Below are 20119 nucleotides of genomic sequence, written 5' to 3'. Positions count from 1 at the left end.
AACTGAAAAGCTTGTGGTAAAAATTTCCACTTTTCAGTCAAAAGGTTTTGGTTTTGATTTTCAGAAACCAAACATTTTTACCAAAATGAGAATATTTAGGGGGAAATTTAAAAAAAAAAAAAAAAAAAAAAAGGCCAGGTGGAATATATGTAGTTTCTGAGCAGCTCTAACCACAATGATCCCCCTTTGCAAAGTGCTTTGGGACCTTTGGCTGTAAAGTGACAAGTATCGTTTATTACAGCATACCAGATTTAGAGTTCAGAGTAACAGCCGTGTTAGTCTGTATTCGCAAAAAGAAAAGGAGGACTTGTGGCACCTTAGAGACTAACCAATTTATTTGAGCATGAGCTTTCGTGAGCTACAGCTCACTTCATCAGATGCATCTGATGAAGTGAGCTGTAGCTCACAAAAGCTCATGCTCAAATAAATTGGTTAGTCTCTAAGGTGCCACAAGTCCTCCTTTTCTTTTTGCAGATTTAGAGTAAATCTCAGGAAAAACTTCCTAACTGTAAATCCAGTAGGACTGTGGAGCAGACGCCTAGGAAAGTCGTGGAATCTCTTTCACTGGAGGTTTTCAAAAAGAGGCCCTCTGTCTTGGGTGGTTTAGACACAACAAATCCTGCATCTTGGCAGGGGATTAGACTAGATGACCCTTGAGGTCCCTTCTGTGATTATTGGTGTCCCCAGGCTGTGCCTATTCAGATGACTTTGCGCAAACCTCATACCGGATAGCTGTTCACAAGCCACCACCCATGCAGCTCAGTCTCCTACGCTATGGCTATGGTGGCTAGGAGGCTCTCATTGGCTCATGGCTATGCTGGCAGAGGCTCCAAGGAATGAATGAGCCACATAGACTGAGCTCCCCTAGGAATGGGGCACATCCGCAATGAGGGGAGTGGGAGAAAAACACGCACCAGCAGGGAGGTGGGAGAAAACTTGCACTTCTGCTGGCCTTCAAACAAGCCCCCAGGCCTCTCCAAGCCCATCATAAGAAGCAAGCACCCCACAGACCAGGACACACCTCATGATTTAAATCACTAGTCAGGAAGACTCGTTTTAATCATGGTTTTCTACATAAAAGTGCATTCTTGTTGGTAGTTATAACCTTAATACATATTCTTCACAACACAGAGACAGATGTAGGTTTCATTTTTAGAAGGTACATACTATACATTTTTAAACAGTGATTTATTTTGAAAACTTTTCAGATAAGTTTTACAGCTATATCAGAAAATGAATGATTGTTTGGATATTTCACTTACCAAAGGTAATTGAAACAGATATTTATGAAGTCATTGGGAGGTGCACTATCTCCAATTCAACAGGTTAATCATTAATATTTGGAGGATTTTCTTGCCATGCTGTATTAGGAGGAGAACATCACCAGACAGATATTTAAATTGTTTTATTTAACTAAAACAACAATGTTAAGTATTCTGGATTTTTTTCTTCAACAGCAAACATATAATATTTTAACAAAAAAGCATATGTCCCTCACTTCTCACATTTATCTCCAGACTTCTTATCCTTGTCCAGATCTATTCCGCCCCAACAATCTTCTATTCATTGAACTTTTTGAAACTTTGCACTTTTAGAGAGAGGTAAGGGATTGACCTGTGTACACAAATTTGCAGAGGGACAATAGGGTTGAGGTCTGTTATTTCTCACCTCTATATATTTATTTATTTATTTTAAAACATTTTTGTGGTTAACAAACGTTACCTCTGGAGACACAAATCCACAGTTTGAGTACTGCAAAACTAAGCATCTGTTATGGTGTCTTCTAGGCTGAGCACTGAGTCCCACTGGGTAGATAGAAAGATTAACCTAAATAATCTATACCGAAGCCCCTGCAACCCCATCAGATTGGGTCCCTAATCCATGAACTATTGGAACTCATTTACAAAACTTTTCTTAAACATTACATTAATATATTGTCTCATTCTATAGAATTAGAATTTATAATCCCTGTTCCATGATAAGATATCTTTGAGCTATAATGTATCTTAATTAAAACTATCTTTAGATAGGTTTTTTTCCTCAAAAAGCATTATATCAAATCCGATGTAAGTAAAAAAAAATCCAATTTAAATAAAAAATCCGAATTTTTTTATTTTTATTTTTTAAATCATTGATTTTTTTTTTCCACTCTGGGACACACTGACTCCAAGTGGCACCAGATTCTGCCAGAACAACAGATGCAAAACCTGCAGACATAGCTCCACTGGCACAGTGATCAACACCCCTCACAACACACCTTTCAAGATCCCTGGGTCCTGTGTGTTGTACCTCATCTAGTGTATATGTGCCCAATAATAACTATGTGCGTGAAAGCAGGCAGTCACTACATGCTCAAAGGAACTCACATAGGGAAATGAGAAAGGACAAAAGCACCCTAATACGTGTGGGCGAACACTTTGCACGAAACAATCACTCAATCTGACTCTCAGTCTCAAAGGAAATCTGCACAACACCTTCAAAAGGCGAGCCTGGAAACTTAAATTCATAAGTTTGCCAGACACTAAAAATCCTGGACTGAACAGAGACAATCTGTGACTCACTAACAACCCTTCCCCTCCCCCCCCCCGCTGCCTTTTTTCCTCCCTTTCTTTATTGCCTAGCACTGGAGGTTTCAGAGTAACAGCCGTGTTAGTCTGTATTCGCAAAAAGAAAAGGAGTACTTGTGGCACCTTAGAGACTAACCAATTTGTTTGAGCATGAGCTTTCGTGAGCTACAGCTCACTTCATCGGATGCATACCGTGGAAACTGCAGCAGACTTTATATACATACAGAGATCATGAAACAATACCTCCTCCCATCCCACTGTCCTGCTGGTAATAGCTTATCTAAAGTGATCATCAAGTTGGGCCATTTCCAGCACAAATCCAGGTTTTCTCACCTTCCACCCCCCCACACACACAAACTCACTCTCCTGCTGGTAATAGCCCATCCAAAGTGACAACTCTCTACACAATGTGCATGATAATCAAGGTGGGCCGTTTCCTGCACAAATCCAGGTTCTCTCACCCCCTCACCCCCCTCCAAAAAACACACAAACTCACTCTCCTGCTGGTAATAGCTCATCCAAAGTGACCACTCTCCAAGTTTAAATCCAAGTTTAACCAGAACATCTGGGGGCGGGGAGGGGGGTAGGAAAAAACAAGGGGAAATAGGCTACCTTGCATAATGACTTAGCCACTCCCAGTCTCTATTTAAGCCTAAATTAATAGTATCCAATTTGCAAATGAATTCCAATTCAGCAGTTTCTCGCTGGAGTCTGGATTTGAAGTTTTTTTGTTTTAAGATAGCGACCTTCATGTCTGTGATTGCGTGACCAGAGAGATTGAAGTGTTCTCCGACTGGTTTATGAATGTTAAGGGTTAAGAAGCTAGGATAACCTCGCTGGCACCTGACCAAAATGACCAATGAGGAGACAAGATACTTTCAAAAGCTGGGGGGAGGGAAAAACAAAGAGACTGTCTGTGTGATGCTTTTGCCGAGGACAGAACAGGAATGGAGTCTTAGAATTTAGTAATTAATCTAGCTAGATATGCATTAGATTATGATTTCTTTAAATGGCTGAGAAATTAAGCTGTGCTGAATAGAATGGATAGTATTTGCTTCAGGTTGGGGGGCTGTCTGTAGGCAAGGACTGGCCTGTCTCCCAAGATTTGTGAGAGTGTTGGGTCATCCTTCAGGATAGGTTGTAGATCCTTAATAATGCGTTGGAGGGGTTTTAGTTGGGGGCTGAAGGTGACGGCTAGTGGCGTTCTGTTATTTTCTTTGTTAGGCCTGTCCTGTAGTAGGTGACTTCTGGAGTACTGTGTCCAGTTTTGCTCACTGCTGTATAGAAAGGATATAGAGAAACTGGAAAGCCTCCAGAGGTGAGCAGCAAAGATGATCAAAGGGGTGGAATGCAAGCTGTATGAGCAAAAGCTGCAGGATCTGGGTATATTTAGTTTGGAAAAGAGGAGATTATGGGGGTGCAATGATAGCGGTCTTCAAATACTTGAAATACTAAAAAAGATGGAGAAAAGTTGTTCTCTCTTGCCACAGAGAGCAGGACAAGGGGCAATGGGTTCAAACTACAGCACAGCAGATTTAGATTAAAGGAAACATTTCCTAACTGTAAGACCAGATGCCTAGGGAGGTTGCAGAAGCTCCTTTTCTGGAGGTTTTCCAAAAGAGGCTGGAGCCATCTGTCCTGGATGGTTTAGACACAAGAAATCCTGCATCTTGGCAGGGGGTTAGACTAGATGACCCTTGCAGTCCTCTCTAAACCTAAGATTTTACGATTATGTATCCACTTAATGGTAGGTCTACTGAGCCCGCATTTCTCCAGCTTACTTATGAAAATATCATGTGGGACTGTGTCCAAAGCCTTGCTAAATCATCGAATTATAGAAGATTAGGGTTGGAAGACACCTCAGGAGGTCATCTAGTCCAACCCCCTGCTCAAAGCAGGACCAACACCAACTAAACCATCCCAGCCAGGGCTTTGTCAAGACGGGTCTTAAAAAGCTCTAAGGATGGAGATTCCACCATCTCCCTAGGGAACCCATTCCAGTGCTTCACCACCCTCCTAGTGAAATAATGTTTCCTCATATGCAACCTAGACTTCCCCCACTGCAACTTGAGACCATTACTCCTCGTTCTGTCATCTGCTACCACTGAGAACAGTCTAGATCCATCCTCTTTGGAACCCCCTTTCAGGTAGTTGGAAGCAGCTAGCAAATCCCCCCTCATACTTCTCTTCTGCAGATTAAACAAACCCAGTTCCCTCAGCCACTCCTCATATGTCATGTGTTCCAGTCCCCTAATCATTTTTGTTGCCCTCCGCTGGACGCTTTCCAATTTTTCCACATCCTTCTTGTAGTGTGGGGCCCAAAACTGGACACAGTCCTCCAGATGAGGCCTCACCAATGTCGAATAGAGGGGAACGATCACGTCCCTCGATCTGCTGGGAATACCCCTACTTATACAGCCCAAAATGCCATTAGCCTTCTTGGCAACAAGGGCACACTGTTGACTCATATCCAGCTTCTCGTCCACTGTAACCCCTAGGACCTTTTCTGCAGAACTGCTGCTTAGCCAGTCGGTCCCCAGCCTCTTGCGGTGCATGGGATTCTTCCGTCCTAAGTGCAGAAGTCTGCACTTGTCCTTGTTGAACCTCATCAGATTTCTTTTGGCCCAATCCTCCAATTTGTCTAGGTCACGCTGGACCTTATCCCTACCCTCCAGCATATCTACCTCTTCCCCCAGCTTAGTGTCATCCGTGAACTTACTGAGGGTGCAATCCATCATAGAATATAAGGGTTGGAAGGGACCTCAGGAGGTCATCTAATCCAACCCCCTGCTCAAAGCAGGACCAATCCCCAACTAAATCATCCCAGCGAGGGCTTTGTCAAGCCTGACCTTAAAAACCTCAAAGGAAGGAGATTCCACCACCTCCCTAGGTAATGCATTCCAGTGTTTCACCACCCTCCTAGTGAAAAAGTTTTTCCTAATATCCCACCTAAACCTCCCCCACTGCAACTTGAGCCCATTACTCCTCATTCTGTCATCTGCTACCATTGAGAACAGTCTAGATCCATGCTCTTTGGAACCCCCTTTCAGGTAGTTGAAAGCAGCTAGCAAATCCCCCCTCATTCTTCTCTTCCGCAGACTAAACAATCCCAGTTCCCTCAGCCTCTCCTCATATGTCATGTGTTCCAGTCCCCTAATCATTTTTGTTGCCCTTCGCTGGACTCTCTCCAATTTTTCCACATCCTTCTTGTAGTGTTGGGCCCAAAACTCGACACACCACTCCAGATGAGGCCTCACCAATGTCGAATAGAGGGGAACGATCACGTCCCACGATCTGCTGGCAATACACCTACTTATACAGCCCAAAATGCCATTAGCCTTCTTGGCAACAATGGCACACTGGTGACTCATATCCAGCTTCTCATCCACTGTAACCCCTAGGTCCTTTTCTGCAGAACTGCTGCCGAGCCATTCGGTCCCTGGTCTGTAGGGGTGCATGGGATTCTTCTGTTCTAAGTGCAGGACTTTGTACTTCTCCTTGTTGAACCTCATCAGATTTCTTTTGGCCCAATCTTCTAATTTGTCTAGGGCCTTTTGTATCCTATCCCTACCCTCCAGCGTATCTACCTCTCCTCCCAGTTTAGTGTCATCTGCAAACTTGCTGAGGGTGAAATCCACACCATCCTCCAGATCATTTATCCCTTCATCCAGATCATTTATGATCCTTAAAGTCCGGGTATATTATGTCCTTAGCCACCAAACCAGTTGCCTTGTCAAAGAAGGAAATCAAGATGGTTTGGCATTGTTAGTTTTTAGTAAATCCATGCTGATTGCTAGTGATCACCCCTATATCCTCCAGTTATTTTCAAATTCAATGCATTATACATTGTTGTAGTAGCTTCCCAGGTATCAAGGTCAGGCTGCCTGATCTATAGTTCCCCAGCTCCTCCTTTTCCCACTGCTCCTGCCCCACGCTGGGCAAGGGGCAGTCCCATCCCCCGTGAGGCAACAGTGAGGGGCAGCAGCAGGGGAGGAGGCCACACGTGATGGCAGCCCCCCCTGGCACCCACCACAGGGGAGGTGAGGGGGCTTCCTGGACCTGAGAGGGGCCCTAGGAGCATGTGCAGTGACAGTGGTGTGAGGTGAGTGTGCTGCCGGGGGTGGGAGGGGAAGAGGGAGGGAAGAGTGGGGTTCCCTCCCCCAGAGCTCGCTGCTGCCAGAGGGGAGAGGGTTGGGGGGAATCCTCCTCTCTGGCCCTAGCCCCAAGGCAGCCTGTCTTCACCCCAAGCCCCTCATCCCCGGCCCCACCCCATCCCAGAGCCTGTGCCCCCAGCCAGAGCCCTCACTCCCTGCACCCCAACCCCTTTCCCCAGCCCAGACTCCACACCCCAACTCCCTCTCAGAGCCCGTCCCCTGCACCCCAACCACCTGCCCCAGTCCACACCCCGCACCCCAACTCCCTCTTAGAGCCCACCCCCCACCTCCCCTCCCACACCCCAACCGCCTGCCCCAGCCCAGACCCCACACCCAAACTCCCTCCCAGAGCCCCCCCACAGCCCAACCCCCTGCCCCAGCCTAGAGCTCACACCCAAATGCCCTCCCAGAGCCTGACCCTTCCCCCCTCCCGCATCCAAACTTCCTCCCAGATCCTTAGGGAGGTATGTGGGGGGGAGGGAGGGGGAGGTGTGACTTGGACTCGTTCTGAGCACTACCAAAAATTATACAAACCTGCTGCCCCTGCCCACACCTTCCCTGATCTTTCTTTTGTGTCTGATATTTTTAAGACCCCATTCTCCTTGTCTCTCACATTTCTTGCCAGTTGTAACTCATTCCTGGCCTTGTCTTTCCTGATTTTGTCCTTACACGCTCATGCTATTCCCATGTATACATCCTTGGTGACGTGCCCCTCCTTCCCCAGACAATGATTGTAAGCAGAGACCACTTCTACTCTCTGCACCCGACTTGTCTCATCCCCCTGTTACATCTGGTTGGCTTCGACAGTGGGCTCCAGGGGGCTGACACTGCCATTTCCTGGGTCTGTGCAGCACTGAGCACCATGTGGTCCCGGCCTGGGGAGGGCCTCTAGGCGCTGCCTCCGTAATGTAATGAATGGCAGCTAATAACAGGAATGGGAGTGGGGTGGCTCACAAGCCTGGGGGGAACACGGCTCTCTCCTAGCTGGTAGGCACCTCCGTGAGTCAACCCTGCAGGGAGCCTGCGCAGGGACCAAGGCATGAGACAGGGAAGATGCAGCCCCCGCCCTACACTCCCTGCAGAGTTGCCCGGACCCACAATCAGCCCCAGCACAGCAGAGGCGGCAGGGGAAGGGCATTCTCAGGGAGAGGGTGGGTGACGTCTCTCCTGCTGCTCCTCCCCGTCCTGGGTGCCTGCCAGCTCTTCTTGCAATGGATCAGGAAACTGAAACTCAGAGAAATGAAACCTAAAGGGAGTGTGAGGAATCAGAAAGAGCTGGGCCGGGAAACACAGGCTCTGGTGAGGCCCCACCCCCTGCCAGCCTGCCTCATCCTGGGGCGAATGCATTCGGCTGGCAAGGCCTCAGGCTGCTCTGAGAGCCTCGGATGACTGGGGCTGGGGAGCACACGGGACATGATGGGATTTGTGCCTTTAAGGAGCCTTTTGTGCATCTCCAGCAAGACGCTCTCAGCTGGGAGCTGGTCAGGGCCCGCTAACCCTCGCAAGCCCAGGCCTCAGGCACCGACACCCCCCAACAAAAAGCAACAACAGCTTTGCACCCCCTTCAAATAAAATGCTCTAGGTGTGGCTGTAGGATGTTGGCTGTTCGCCCCTCACTCCTCAATGGTGGGAGAGTCTCCCCAAAACAACTGAGGGCAAAGTACGTAGGCATAAGTTTCCCTGAGTTTGCTGAAATTGGCTTTTTTAAGCCTATTGTCTTTATTCTGCTGCCCTCCCTCCTTCCTTCCCTTAGGATCATGACAGAGATGTTACACACCCCGTGCTGTTACTGAGGTTCTTTGAGATGTGTGTCCCGATGGGCACTCCACTTCTCGTCCGCTTACACTTCACACTCCACTTCTCGTCCGCTTACACTTCACACACCTTTGATTGCAGATTTTTGGTGGTAGTACCCATTCAACCCGCTCACGCACCCTGCATCTCCTCATGCCCCACACCAGGCTACATAGCCCTACATGGGCAACCTACCCCCAGCTGCTTCTCCACCACAAAGCCCTGCAGGGCACTCTGAAACGGCTGGGAAGGAGGGCAAGTAGTGGAGCAGCTGAGGACACAAATCTCGAAGAAATCCAGCTACTGCACAGAGGAGAGTTAGTCCTCCTCCCAATTCGAGTAGTGTCCCTACGTATGCCCCACTTCAGGTGACTCCTGAGCAGAACTCCCAGCTGGGGAAGGAGGCTTCGGCGCAAAGTCCAAGACTGAGGACAAAACTGCACTTCCAAGGGCAGCATCTGCTCGAGAAGCCGGCGCCACCACACAAGGCTTGGAAAAGGTGCGTACGGAAGCCAAGATGCAGCCGTGCGAATCTCCACAACAGAAACTTCTCTGAGTAACACAACAGAGGGAGAAAGGGATCTTGTGGAGAGGGCTAGCACCCTGGAGGGAGGTTGTATGTTGGCACATTCAGAGCATGATATAATACAACCAGAACCGCCCCCGGAGAGTCTCTGAGAGTCTCTTTAGATGTACAGCAATAGAGACAAATAATCTAGATGACTTTCTGGGGACTTGGTGCTGTCTAGATACAAGGCTAGTGCCCTGCCAACATCCCAGGTGTGTAAAACAGCATCTTCCTCTTTGGACTGCATGTGGTTCAGGAAACATACTGGGGGATGGATAACTTGGTTGATATGAAACTCAGATGAAACCTTGAGTAAAGTTGAGGATACGGACATAGCAAAACCTTATCCTTGAAGAACATTGTAAATGGAACGTCTGCCATTAGAGCCCCTATTTCCCCTACCCTTTGCCCAGAGGTACTAGCCACCAGGAAGGCCATCTTCACAGATAGGTTAACAAGGGAACAGGTAGCCATTGGCTCAAGATAGGTTTCATTGGGCGTCTAGGAATTAAATCCAGATACCAAACTGGGGTGGTTTCTCTAACTTGAAAGAAAAGGTTTCCCAAACCCTTGAGGAACCTCACAGGAGTGGGATGAGCAAACACCAAGAATCCCTCAGTCAGGGAATAGAATGCTGTTATAGCCACCAGGAACTCACAGATAATCCCGTCGTTTTCTATTGCCGTAGGCAGTCCAGAACAGCTGAAAGAGAAGAATGAGAAAGAGGCCAGCTCCAGAGGATTTCCTAGGGAAAGGACCAAACAAAAAAACTCTCACGGGGAATGAGGAGCTTACTCGGCTTTGGAATTTATGTCCGGACAACATGGGAGCCTGTAAATCTGAGACTAGGGAATATATGCCGACACTGGAGGAGTTCTTTGAAGAGGCCATTGAGTAGGCAGATCCTGAAGACATGGCTGAAAATGAGTATAAGGCTGTGAACAACTGTAATTATGGATGGAGAGCATTAAGATTACTAGCACGCAGAAGTCCCCACTTCTTCCAGCCAACCAATGAACAATTTAAGAGTTTACCAGAATACTTAGAAAACATGGTAATCAAATTAGCCAAGGAGTTGCCTCCTCCTTCTGAAGAAATAAAAACAGGAGAGGATGAAGATGAGGAAGATAATGATGCTTTATTAAAGGAAAACAATGAAAGTCCAGATGTACAACGAGACAAACCCATGACAGGGGAACAAATTGAATCGTTTGCTAACAAGCTTGGAGAACAGTGGAAGACTCTGGCCCCCTACTTGGGAATGAAGGACTCTGATATAAGACAGATTGAGTCAGATAGTGAGGATGTGAAGATGAGAGCGAAGCAGCTGCTGGTTGCCTGGCAGGATCAAGAGGGGATACATGCAACACCTGAGAATCCGATTACCGCAATGAACAAAGCTGAATTAAGTGACCTTGCAGAAAGTCGAACTAATGACACTGAAAACAGTAGTTAATTTATTTCAGATTGCAACTTTTTTATTAAAACAATTTGTGATTATTGTTGCTCGGTAACAGATCTAGCATTTTGACAGGCCAGCTTTATGTTTAGGAAACAAATAAAACCTTTCTATAATATTTAGTTTTCCAGAGTTCCCGAGAAGGATTAGTAACAGTGCTCCAGAAACAGTGATCCAGAAATAGCAACCCAGGCATCATCCTTAAATTATCAAAATGTAAAAGGGGAGAGCCAAGGTTCAGTGAAGTTTTCCGAGACACACACCATAATAGTTTAACGGCTTGCTGGTTTTCGACCAAGTGGAAAATGTCACTGATCACACCAAAGGCTAAATCTCTTCCACTTTTCAAGGTAGGTATAACTCGTGGTCTCTCCACAACCAGAGCGTTGGGTGCAGGATGAGTAAACAAAAATTCAGAGTCCTTAGCTGGGACATAGTGTTTTTTATTGGCTCTTTTGCATGTGGGTGGTATTGATGCTGGCGTCTGCCAGATGGTTTTGGCAGGGCCCAGCAGGGCCTCATTGATAGGTAACAGAACTTGGGCAGGGGGTGGGTGTTGGAATGAATTAAAAATAGTAGAACGTATTAATACAGGAGACCACCAGACACTAATTTAACCATATGCCCCTTTATTTAGTCCAAAGGCCAATGGTATTTTATACAATTGCTCTAAATACGCCTGACAGCCTGAAACTAAGCTGTCACGACACCCAATACAGTAACTAAGTATTCATAAGCATGTGATCAGTATACTTACAAATAGGCCAGACCTGGGGATGACTTTCTCATTCTGGCATGACCCAGGGGGATTAGCGAGAGTCTCACAAAGAACCCTCCAATTCATAACTCTTTTTATACCCACTAATAAACAATGTAATTGTCATTGCCAATGATTGACTTTGGCTTCAAACCAATTTGAGAATATTCACCCTTATTTCCAGTCTTAATCCAGATACATTTTGTAGCCTCCTTTTCTCCCAAGGCACCCCTCTTGCTTGCTGATCAGCAGATTTTCCATTCCGCCTGGGCTCACAGTGCCCGAATTGTTAAGATAACACTGGTATGTGCGGTGGGAAAGTTTGTGTTGCCTCTTCTTAAGACAGTTTCTTTTTGTCTTATTTAAAACCCTTTACAGCCACCTCCTATCAATCAGAGGCCTTATTTTTAGAAACAGCCCCTTATCTCAGGGGCTCTCAACCTTTCCAGATGACTGTCCCCCTTTCAGGAGTCCTATTTGTCTTGAGTACCCCCAAGTTTCACCTCATTTAAAAACGATTTGCTTACAAAATCAGCCATAAAAATACGAAAGTGTCTCAACGCACTATTCCTGACAAATGGCTGACTTTCTCATTTTTACCATAGAATTATCAAATAAATCAACTGGAATGTAAATATTTTACTTACCTTTCAGTGCATAATATATAGAGCCGTATAAACAAGTCATTGTGTGTATGAAATTTTAGTTTGTACTGACTTCGCTAGTGCTTTTTATGTAGCCTGCTATAAAATCTCCTTCCTTAGAAGTTTTTAAGGTCAGGCTTGACAAAGCCCTGGCTGGGATGATTTAATTGGGGATGGGTCCTGCTTTTGAGCAGGGGGTTGGACTAGATGACCTCCTGAGGTCCCTTCCAACCCTGATATTCTAGGATTCTGTGAAAACTAGGCCAATGTCTAGATGAGTTGATGTAACCCCTGGAAGACCTCTGAGTACCCCCAGGGTACGTGTACCCCTGCTTGAGAACATTGTCTTATCTCGTGAGTTATTATTTGAACCAGACATTCTCCCTACATTCCTACTTGCCTTATAACTCATTATTTTCATGGTCTTTCTACTTGCTAGTCAAGGCCTTTCTTTACAACACACACATTTCCTTAACCAAACTTAAGGTAACTTTAATTCTTTAATTTTATATTTATCCTACCATGTCCGCACAGCGCAGTGAACGAGGCGGGGACCCTGCAGCAATAGACACGATCGTGTAATTGAAGCGTGCACCACGATGCGTCGTGCAGAGAGTAGAGATGAGGCTGCACAGGGAACCTGACTATTATTTCCTCACTTTAGAGGGTTTAATTTGTATGTGGGGGAGGCGTTTTCAAAAGTGCTGAAGTGACTGAGGAGCAGGGATCACGCTGGCAGCCAATGGGGCCTGGGTGTCTAAACCGGGGGGGGGCCCCTTTGGAAAGTCGCACCCTGCGCGGATAAAGCTGGGGGAGGGTTCGGGGAGAGGAGGAGACCTGGGGGAGCAGGTACAAAGCTCTAACGTTTGGCTAATTGCCCTGCCTCCCTCAGCGCCCTCTGCTCCTCGCTGCTCCGTGCCCCAGGCAGGGGGCGGGGGTCGCACAGTCACCGTGCGTAGGCCGGGCTGCCCACTGCCCTGTGCAGGGCCCTTGAAGTGAATGAGGGAGAGCTCCTCTGTGCTATGGGCCCATCCTCCGCACACAACCACAGCCCCTGTGTTCAGGGCAGCACAGGCGGTGTTCCCACCCGGGCGATAGGAACACCCCACGGTGGTGGGGAAGGGCTGGCCGGGGGCCGGGACACGGCCAACCTGTTCGCTGCATGGGGCTGTGGAGCTGGTTGGGGGCGTAGCAGGGAGCGCGCCACAGTGTGGTAATGGTGAGTGACCCCGTCCGTGTGCTGGGAAGCCTAGGCCAGGATTGTACGTGCATACACACACCCACACACAGACACACACCCATAACTAGTCCCATGTCACCCAGGGGGCTGCAGATGGCGACTCAGGCTGAGTGGACATTGAAGATGACAAGTGGAAGTGAAAGTTAAAGTTCTGTTTCCTTTTCTCCTGCTTACTCTCCCTTTCAGTGGAAATGCAGCTCGCCAGTCAAACCAGTGAGATCACCAGCTAGGAACCCGCCCTGCATATAAAGGGCAGCATCATCCGGGTGGCCACAGTCCATCCTGCCCGGGCAGAACTCGGGTCTCTCCCAGAACCGGGCACTTCCACAACTTGGGAAGAAACTCGGGACAGTGAAAGGAGCCGTCACCTCCCCTGGCTGGGCTGGGACTCAGCGGATCGCAATGAGGTAGGAGCGTTGGGGTTGCTGGGCGGGGAGGGCGGGGGAGACATTTCCAGCAAGGACTAAATACAGACAGCTTTCGAACCTTCTCTCTGCTAATTTCTGGGACTGTAAATCTCCGGCTTTTATTTCTCCGAGCCTGGGGGTGGGGATCAATGTCATATAATTCTGCAGCCGTGTTGAATCTCCAGGCTGGTGACTCACTGGATAAAGTGCAATCTCGGCCATTTAACAAGAGTTAGCTGTTCACATCCTTCTCCTGCAAGCTCACCTTGCTGGAACTGTCTGGAGAGCACCCGCTTCTCGCCAGCTGTCAGTTCTGTTACGAATTACACCTGAGAGGACACGCACACAAATGCTACGAATTACACCTGGTAGGACACGCACACCAATGCTGCGAATTATACCTGATGGGTCACGCACAGTTCGAATCTAGGCTGAGGCACATAAACAAAGTCCACAACTGCAGAGTTCCCAAAAGACACTAAGTTTATTACGCTCGAGCGTGGTGCCCCCCGCTAGCCAGGAGGGGACCCTGAGTACAGATTATACAAAGGTTATATACTTTTTAGCAAAGCATGTTGCCTTCGTGCATCGGAAACCTTAGCCAATAAACAAACCCTTTTCTTATCTACCACCTATCCCTGCTTGGTGCATTCCTCCTGCTAAACCAGTATGTTAATTACACAACATGGTCCTAAAGCCATGCATCAGTAACCTTTATTATCAGGATGGGAGGCCTCACATCAAAGGCCAAGAGACAAGGAATTAGAGACTGACAAAAAACAGATACTGTGAGTCAAGGCAGGCTGGAGACAAGGAGGAGCTTTTTCACAGGGATTCAGTATCTAAGGATCACTCCTCCTGGTGTATGATGTGCTTGCTTTTAGACAATGGTGGACCCCAAACCAGAATGGAGTCACATGTGCTAACTTTTCCTTAACAGTTCCGTCTTCCCTACCTCCCTCAGCATCATCTGACGTGGATTTCTCAGTGGTGGCAATGACACTGAGCGTTTCCACAGCACCTTCTGTCGGCCCGACGCTTTCAAACACTCATTCAGCAGGTACAAAACTGCACATTGGGAGACCCGTCGTCCCTTCCCCCAGTCAGCTGGGGCTTGGGAGAGCTCCTGGGCCAGAGGGAGAACAAGGACAGCACTGGTATAGAACGACTAGTTTAGGTCACTTTTAGAGCATAATGTGTATGAGGTTTGATGGGTCCTGTTTCCCCCCAGTGTATGTGCAGGGGGGTTCATGGTGTAAAGGAGCCTGGCTGGTGAAAAATAGCAATTTGCAGAATATTGATAGCAGCTCCAGTGACCAGTTCTGCAGCTGCCAAGAGCCAGCTGATGGGAGAGGTACATAAGAACGGCCAGACTGGATCAGACTGAAGGTCCATCCAGCCCAGTCTCCTGTCCGCCGACAGTGGCCAGTGCCAGGTGCCCCAGAGGGAATGAGCAGACCAGGGAATCCCCAAGTGATCCAGCCCCTGTCGCCCATTCCCAGCGTCTAGCAAACAGAGGCCAGGGCAACGTTTCTCAACTATGGGCACTGTGGCTACATGCATCCACCAGCGGCTTTTTGTGCGGCTACGACAGCCTCCGGGGGCGCAAAGCATCGGCCCCTCCCTCTCCCTCCTTGTCACACCTGGATGTGCTGCCCTGCTCCACCTCTGGAGAGAGGTGGGGCACAACGCTGTAGGAGCGAGGCGAGTTCTTGACCCACCTTGGGGAAAGGGGTTTGGGCTGCAGGCTCCAGCAGCGGGACTTCAGGAACCTGGCTGTGTGGCCCCAGGCTCCGACCGCAGGGCAGCGGGCCCTGATACCCCCCGCCCCCCAGCTCTAGCCACACAGCCCTGGCCTCCAGCTGTGGGGTTTCAGCGTCCAGCCTCTGGTTCCAGCTGGGTGGCAACGGGCTCTGGCTCCTGGCTCCAGTCCCGGGGTCCAAGAGCACAGTGGCAGTCGCTGGCCACAGGCACCAACCCCCAGCCCCAGCCTTACGGCAGTGGGCTCCAACCGCCGAGCTTTGGGCACCAACCCCTGGCTCTGGCCATGGGGCAGCAGGTGCTGTCCCCTGGGTCTGACGGCAGAGCTTCAGACTGCCTCTGGCCCCCGTTCCGGCCGTGCGGGGGCGGGCGCTGGCCCCGGGCTCCAGCCACGTGGCCCCAGGCACCGACCCACAACTCTGTTCCTGGGCTCCTGCCACGTAGCGGCGGGAGCTGGCCCCAGGTGCCGACCCCGGCCACACAGCAGCGAGCACTGGCTCCAGCCACTCAATGGCAGACACTGACTCTGGCTTCAGCCCTGGCACGCGGCGGCAGGCAATAGCCCTGGGTGCTGACCCACAGCTCTGGGTGCATGGCAGCCGGCTCCGATCCCTGGCTCCGGCCATGCAGGTCCTGTCCCCAGCTCCAGGTTCAGACACTGAGCCTTGGCTGCATGGCAACAGACACCTGGCCCTGGCTCTGGCCACGCAACAGTGGGGCTCATCACTGACCCTCATTGCTCCGGCCCCTGTTGCCTCCCCCAGCCCTGTATCCATTCCCACCCCTTGCCCCTGGACCCTGCTGCCTTTCTGGCCTCACATCCACTCTCACCCCCATTGCCCCGGACCCTTGCTGCCTCCCACAGCCCGGCATCCATCCTGCCCTCTCCCCCGCCCCCCCAGTACCCTGCAGCCTCCCCCGGCCCTGCACCCATCCCACCATCGCCTCTGGCTCCTGCTGCCTCCCCCTTTGCCCCCTCACATCCAGGGTTTAATGGGTCCTGGGGCTTGCTGAGAAAAGTGATATTACCAAACGTGCAAGTATCACTTTTCACAGCAGACTTACTAGCTATCTGTGAAAAGGGATACCTGTGTGTTTCTTAATAGCACTTATCACTTTCCATAGCCTCCCAGGGCGCTACGATATAAACAAATATACAGGATATCACTTTGCACAGCAAGCCCCAGGACCCATTAAAAGCCCTGCATGGTGGGGTGAGGGGATGGGGGGAGACAGTGTTATTTTTGTTATTGACTCTGCAAAAAAAAACAACCCCCCTACAAATATAAATCACACTGATTTGGATGTAAATCTGTGAGGCACATTTAATTGCTTTTCCCTAAAGTTAATTACGTCTTTTAGGAAAAATGTGTCAGTGCGGCCACCTGCAAGAGTTGGTGGCTGCGCTCTGAGGCCACCAAAAATGTCTTGGGAGAACCCCTGGGCTAGGGACACCCTCCCTGCCCATCCTGGCTCATAGCCATTGAGGGACCTGTCCTCCATGCATTTATCTAGTTCTTCTCTGAACCCTCTTATAGTCTTGGCCTTCACAACATCCTCTGGCAAGGAGTTCCACAGGTTGTCTGTGCGTTGTGTGAAGAAATATGTCCTTTTGTTTCTTTTAAACCTACTGCCTATTCATTTCATTGGGTGACCCCTAGTTTTTGTGTTATGAGAAGGAGTAAATAACACTTCCTTATTTACTTTCTCCACACCAGTCATGATTTTATAGACCTCAATCACATCCCCCCCTTAGTCATCTCTTTTCCAAGCTGAAAAGTACCAGTCTTATTAATCTCTTCTAACATGGAAGCCATTCCAGACCCTTAATCATTTTGTTTTTCTGAATCTTTTCCAATTCCAATATATCTTTTTTGAGATGGGGCGACCACATCTGCACTGCACACAGGACTCACAGCAGGGGGAGGGGTGTAACAGGCCTAGATTGCCACAATTAAATGTCCGGAGAAAGAATATTTACATTCTGCCGACCCTCAGAATCTCCCCATTACATTTCTCTCCTGCCTACTGACTAGAGTGGGCCCCGTTCCCACTGATACTAAGGTTATGGCTACAGTGCAGTCGCAGGTGTGTCTAGCTCAGGTAGGCATCCCCGTGCGAGCTTTAATCTAACTAGTGGGACTAAAACGAACAGTGACGCCACAGAGACACAGACCATGATGTGGGCTAGAAACAATACTACATACCCGGGGGGCCAGACGAGCTTGCAGATCCCGTGCTGCCATGCGTCACTGCTGATTTTAGCTGTGATATCTAGGTTACAGCTAGTGCCGGAAGGGCAGCCCATGCTACGGTCCCACCTCTCACTGCAGGGTAGGCACACCCTGCGGCCATTTCACAGCACCCTGGCCGTGCGAAGGGGCCTTTCCATTTACACTCGCTTTACGCTGCCAGCGTGCTGGGAACTAGCCTTTGTGTAAATGATTGTAGCATGTAGTGGAAATTCATTCAGCCCAGATGGAGTCTCATTTTCCCCTCTCTTTGCAGCACCCTGCGTCTGAAGGAGAAGCTGCAGGCCCTCCAGTGCCACTTCACCTGGAACTTTGAAATCAGAGACCAGGTAGATGCAGTTCACCTCCTCCAAACTCTGGCTCTCAGGATTGCCCACACTCACTACCAGAACCAGCCCACGCTCCTTGCCATGCAGGCTTATCTCTGCCACCTGCAAGGGCAATATGAAGACGCTCTGCAAAGCCTGAGAGAAGCCGAAGAGATTCTGCAAAGAGATCATCCAGATAACTTCCCCCGGCAGGTCCTGGTCATTTATGGAAACTACGCCTGGATCTATTATCACTTGGCCCACTATGATTTGGTTGAGTTTTACCTGGACAAGGTTAGAAAGATCTGCAGCTCCCTGAAGAGCCGCTCTCCACATGCAGCTCAGATCCCTGAGACACATGCACAGAAAGGCTGGTCTCTCCTGGCAGCAGGCTTCCGCAATGGCATTGAAGCCACAAAGTGTTTCCAAATGGCATTAAGAGAAGACAAAGCAAATGGGGAATTTCTTGCTGGGTTGGCAATTGCGGTCTTTGCATCATGGACTCACTCACACAAGCCTGTACTTCGGGAAGCAGCCAAAAAGCAGTTGGTTGCCATTCTCCATGAACAGCAGCAAAACTATGAAGCTAAGGTGTATTTAGCCAAGATCCTTAAGAAGTGTGATAGACAGCAAGCCGAAGCCCTCTTAGAAGATGTTGTTCAGAATAGCCTGGACCCTGAGGTCCTGAGAAATGCAGCCAAGTTCTTTCAACCAAAATTCCCAGAACAAGCAATTGCTATCCTACAGCGAGCAATCTCGCTGAACCCCACTTACCATCTCCTTCCCTATGACCTTGGCGTCTGCTACAAGAAACAACTGGAGAAGGCCAAGTCAGGCAGAGAAGAAATATTGGCAGCAGCTATTGAGGCCTTCAAAAAGGCTGTGCAGAAAGATCCAGCCTCTGTGTTTTCAAGGCTGGCTTTAGCTGAAATGTATGGAGAAAACACACCTCACTACCAAGAAGAGATTTATCTCAATCTCCTAAGTGAAATGCCCAGCCTCAGCAAGAGGTGTCAGCAGGCAGTCTACCTTCACTGGGGGGATTTCCTCTTCTACAAGCAGAAGTCAGTGTGGGAGGCAGCTAAGATGTACAAAGCAGGTTTTGCCATTCCAGACAACTACAAGGAGAGGCCACAACTGAAAAGCAGGTTGGAAGAGGTGGCAGGAGAATTCCAGCAGAGCTCCCAGACCTCTGAGGCTGAGGCCATACGTGACTTCATTCAAGAGAATGAAAGTCCGTGGTACATGGGGAGATCCACTGGTGGCAACAACAGAGCAGGAGACTGGAGATGTGGAGAAAATAGGGGATCCTTTCCCTTCTCTGGACACAGCAAGACCTCCTTCTGAAGCAAGTCACTTTCCCCACCTGTGTAACAATGACGTTCGTGTTGCAAATGATTCTGGGTCCCCTGAATAGTTCAGACCACGGCACATCCTGCTGCTGCTTCTTATAATTATTATTAGCTACCTGTCTTGTAAAGAACGAGGCCCCTTAATTAAATTGGGCAGGCTTGGGACATATCCATGTCGGGTGCGTGTACATAATTAATAAGGGTTATGTGTAGGTTTTTATTATGTGATGGTTATCATATGTTTATGTGTCCTGAGATTGTCCATGAACATAGGGTTTGTGAAGTTTCAGTTCCCTGCAAATGGCACAGGGCGGGACTCAAAAGAAAGGAGTGCCCTAGCAATGGGAAGGGTATATAGGGAAGCCGGTGGGGTAGGGATGGGGCTCTTTCTCAGGAGACGGAGAAGGTTGCTGCCTGCTGAGCTGTGACTTTAAGTACAGCAGCAGTCAGGACCTCTCTCTCCGTAACAGCAGGGACTAGCTGTCAGCCTGTGACAGCTGCTGCTACCGGTGAGTGTGTTGTTGTCTGGGTTTGTTGTTTTGTTGGGGAGCACACTCGCAGACGCTTCGAGGAGACTCTTACTAGCAGTCACAACGGCACAAAGGGGTTAGGGTGGGAAACTGGTGTCAGGGACGCTCACCTGAACTCCATCGTCAGCGGTCCTTGTCAGAGGAGGCGTCTGATCCAGCTCAGCTAGGAATCAATCATCCAGCCGTGTCACCTGTGGAGAAGTTAAGGTAGAAGGTTTCCAATGACCACCTCGTGTGCTTGCCTGCGTGTGAATGTTAAGTTAAGGTTCTATTGTTATTCCCCTCCCTTCCCTTCCTCCCTTTACATCCTCCCTCACTAATTAAAG

At 49.0% G+C, this 20119-nt stretch overlaps 1 protein-coding gene across 1 annotated transcript; it reads left to right on the top strand.

Annotated features, from left to right (window-relative positions):
* Nucleotides 1–13517: 13517 nt before the first annotated feature.
* Nucleotides 13518–19273, top strand: LOC144259633 (interferon-induced protein with tetratricopeptide repeats 5-like). The gene is made up of 2 exons (XM_077807934.1): nucleotides 13518–13590; nucleotides 17860–19273. The coding sequence occupies exons 1-2, from the start codon at nucleotides 13586–13588 to the stop codon at nucleotides 19256–19258; spliced, it is 1404 nt and encodes a 467-aa protein (XP_077664060.1). The 5' UTR covers nucleotides 13518–13585; the 3' UTR covers nucleotides 19259–19273.
* The last annotated feature ends 846 nt before the right edge of the window (nucleotides 19274–20119 follow it).

Source organism: Eretmochelys imbricata, chromosome 1 (assembly GCF_965152235.1).
Source record: "Eretmochelys imbricata isolate rEreImb1 chromosome 1, rEreImb1.hap1, whole genome shotgun sequence".
Taxonomy (NCBI): Eukaryota; Metazoa; Chordata; order Testudines; family Cheloniidae; genus Eretmochelys; species Eretmochelys imbricata.
The sequence above is the reverse complement of the archived record's forward strand: the minus strand, read 5'-3'. Positions and strand labels throughout refer to the sequence as shown.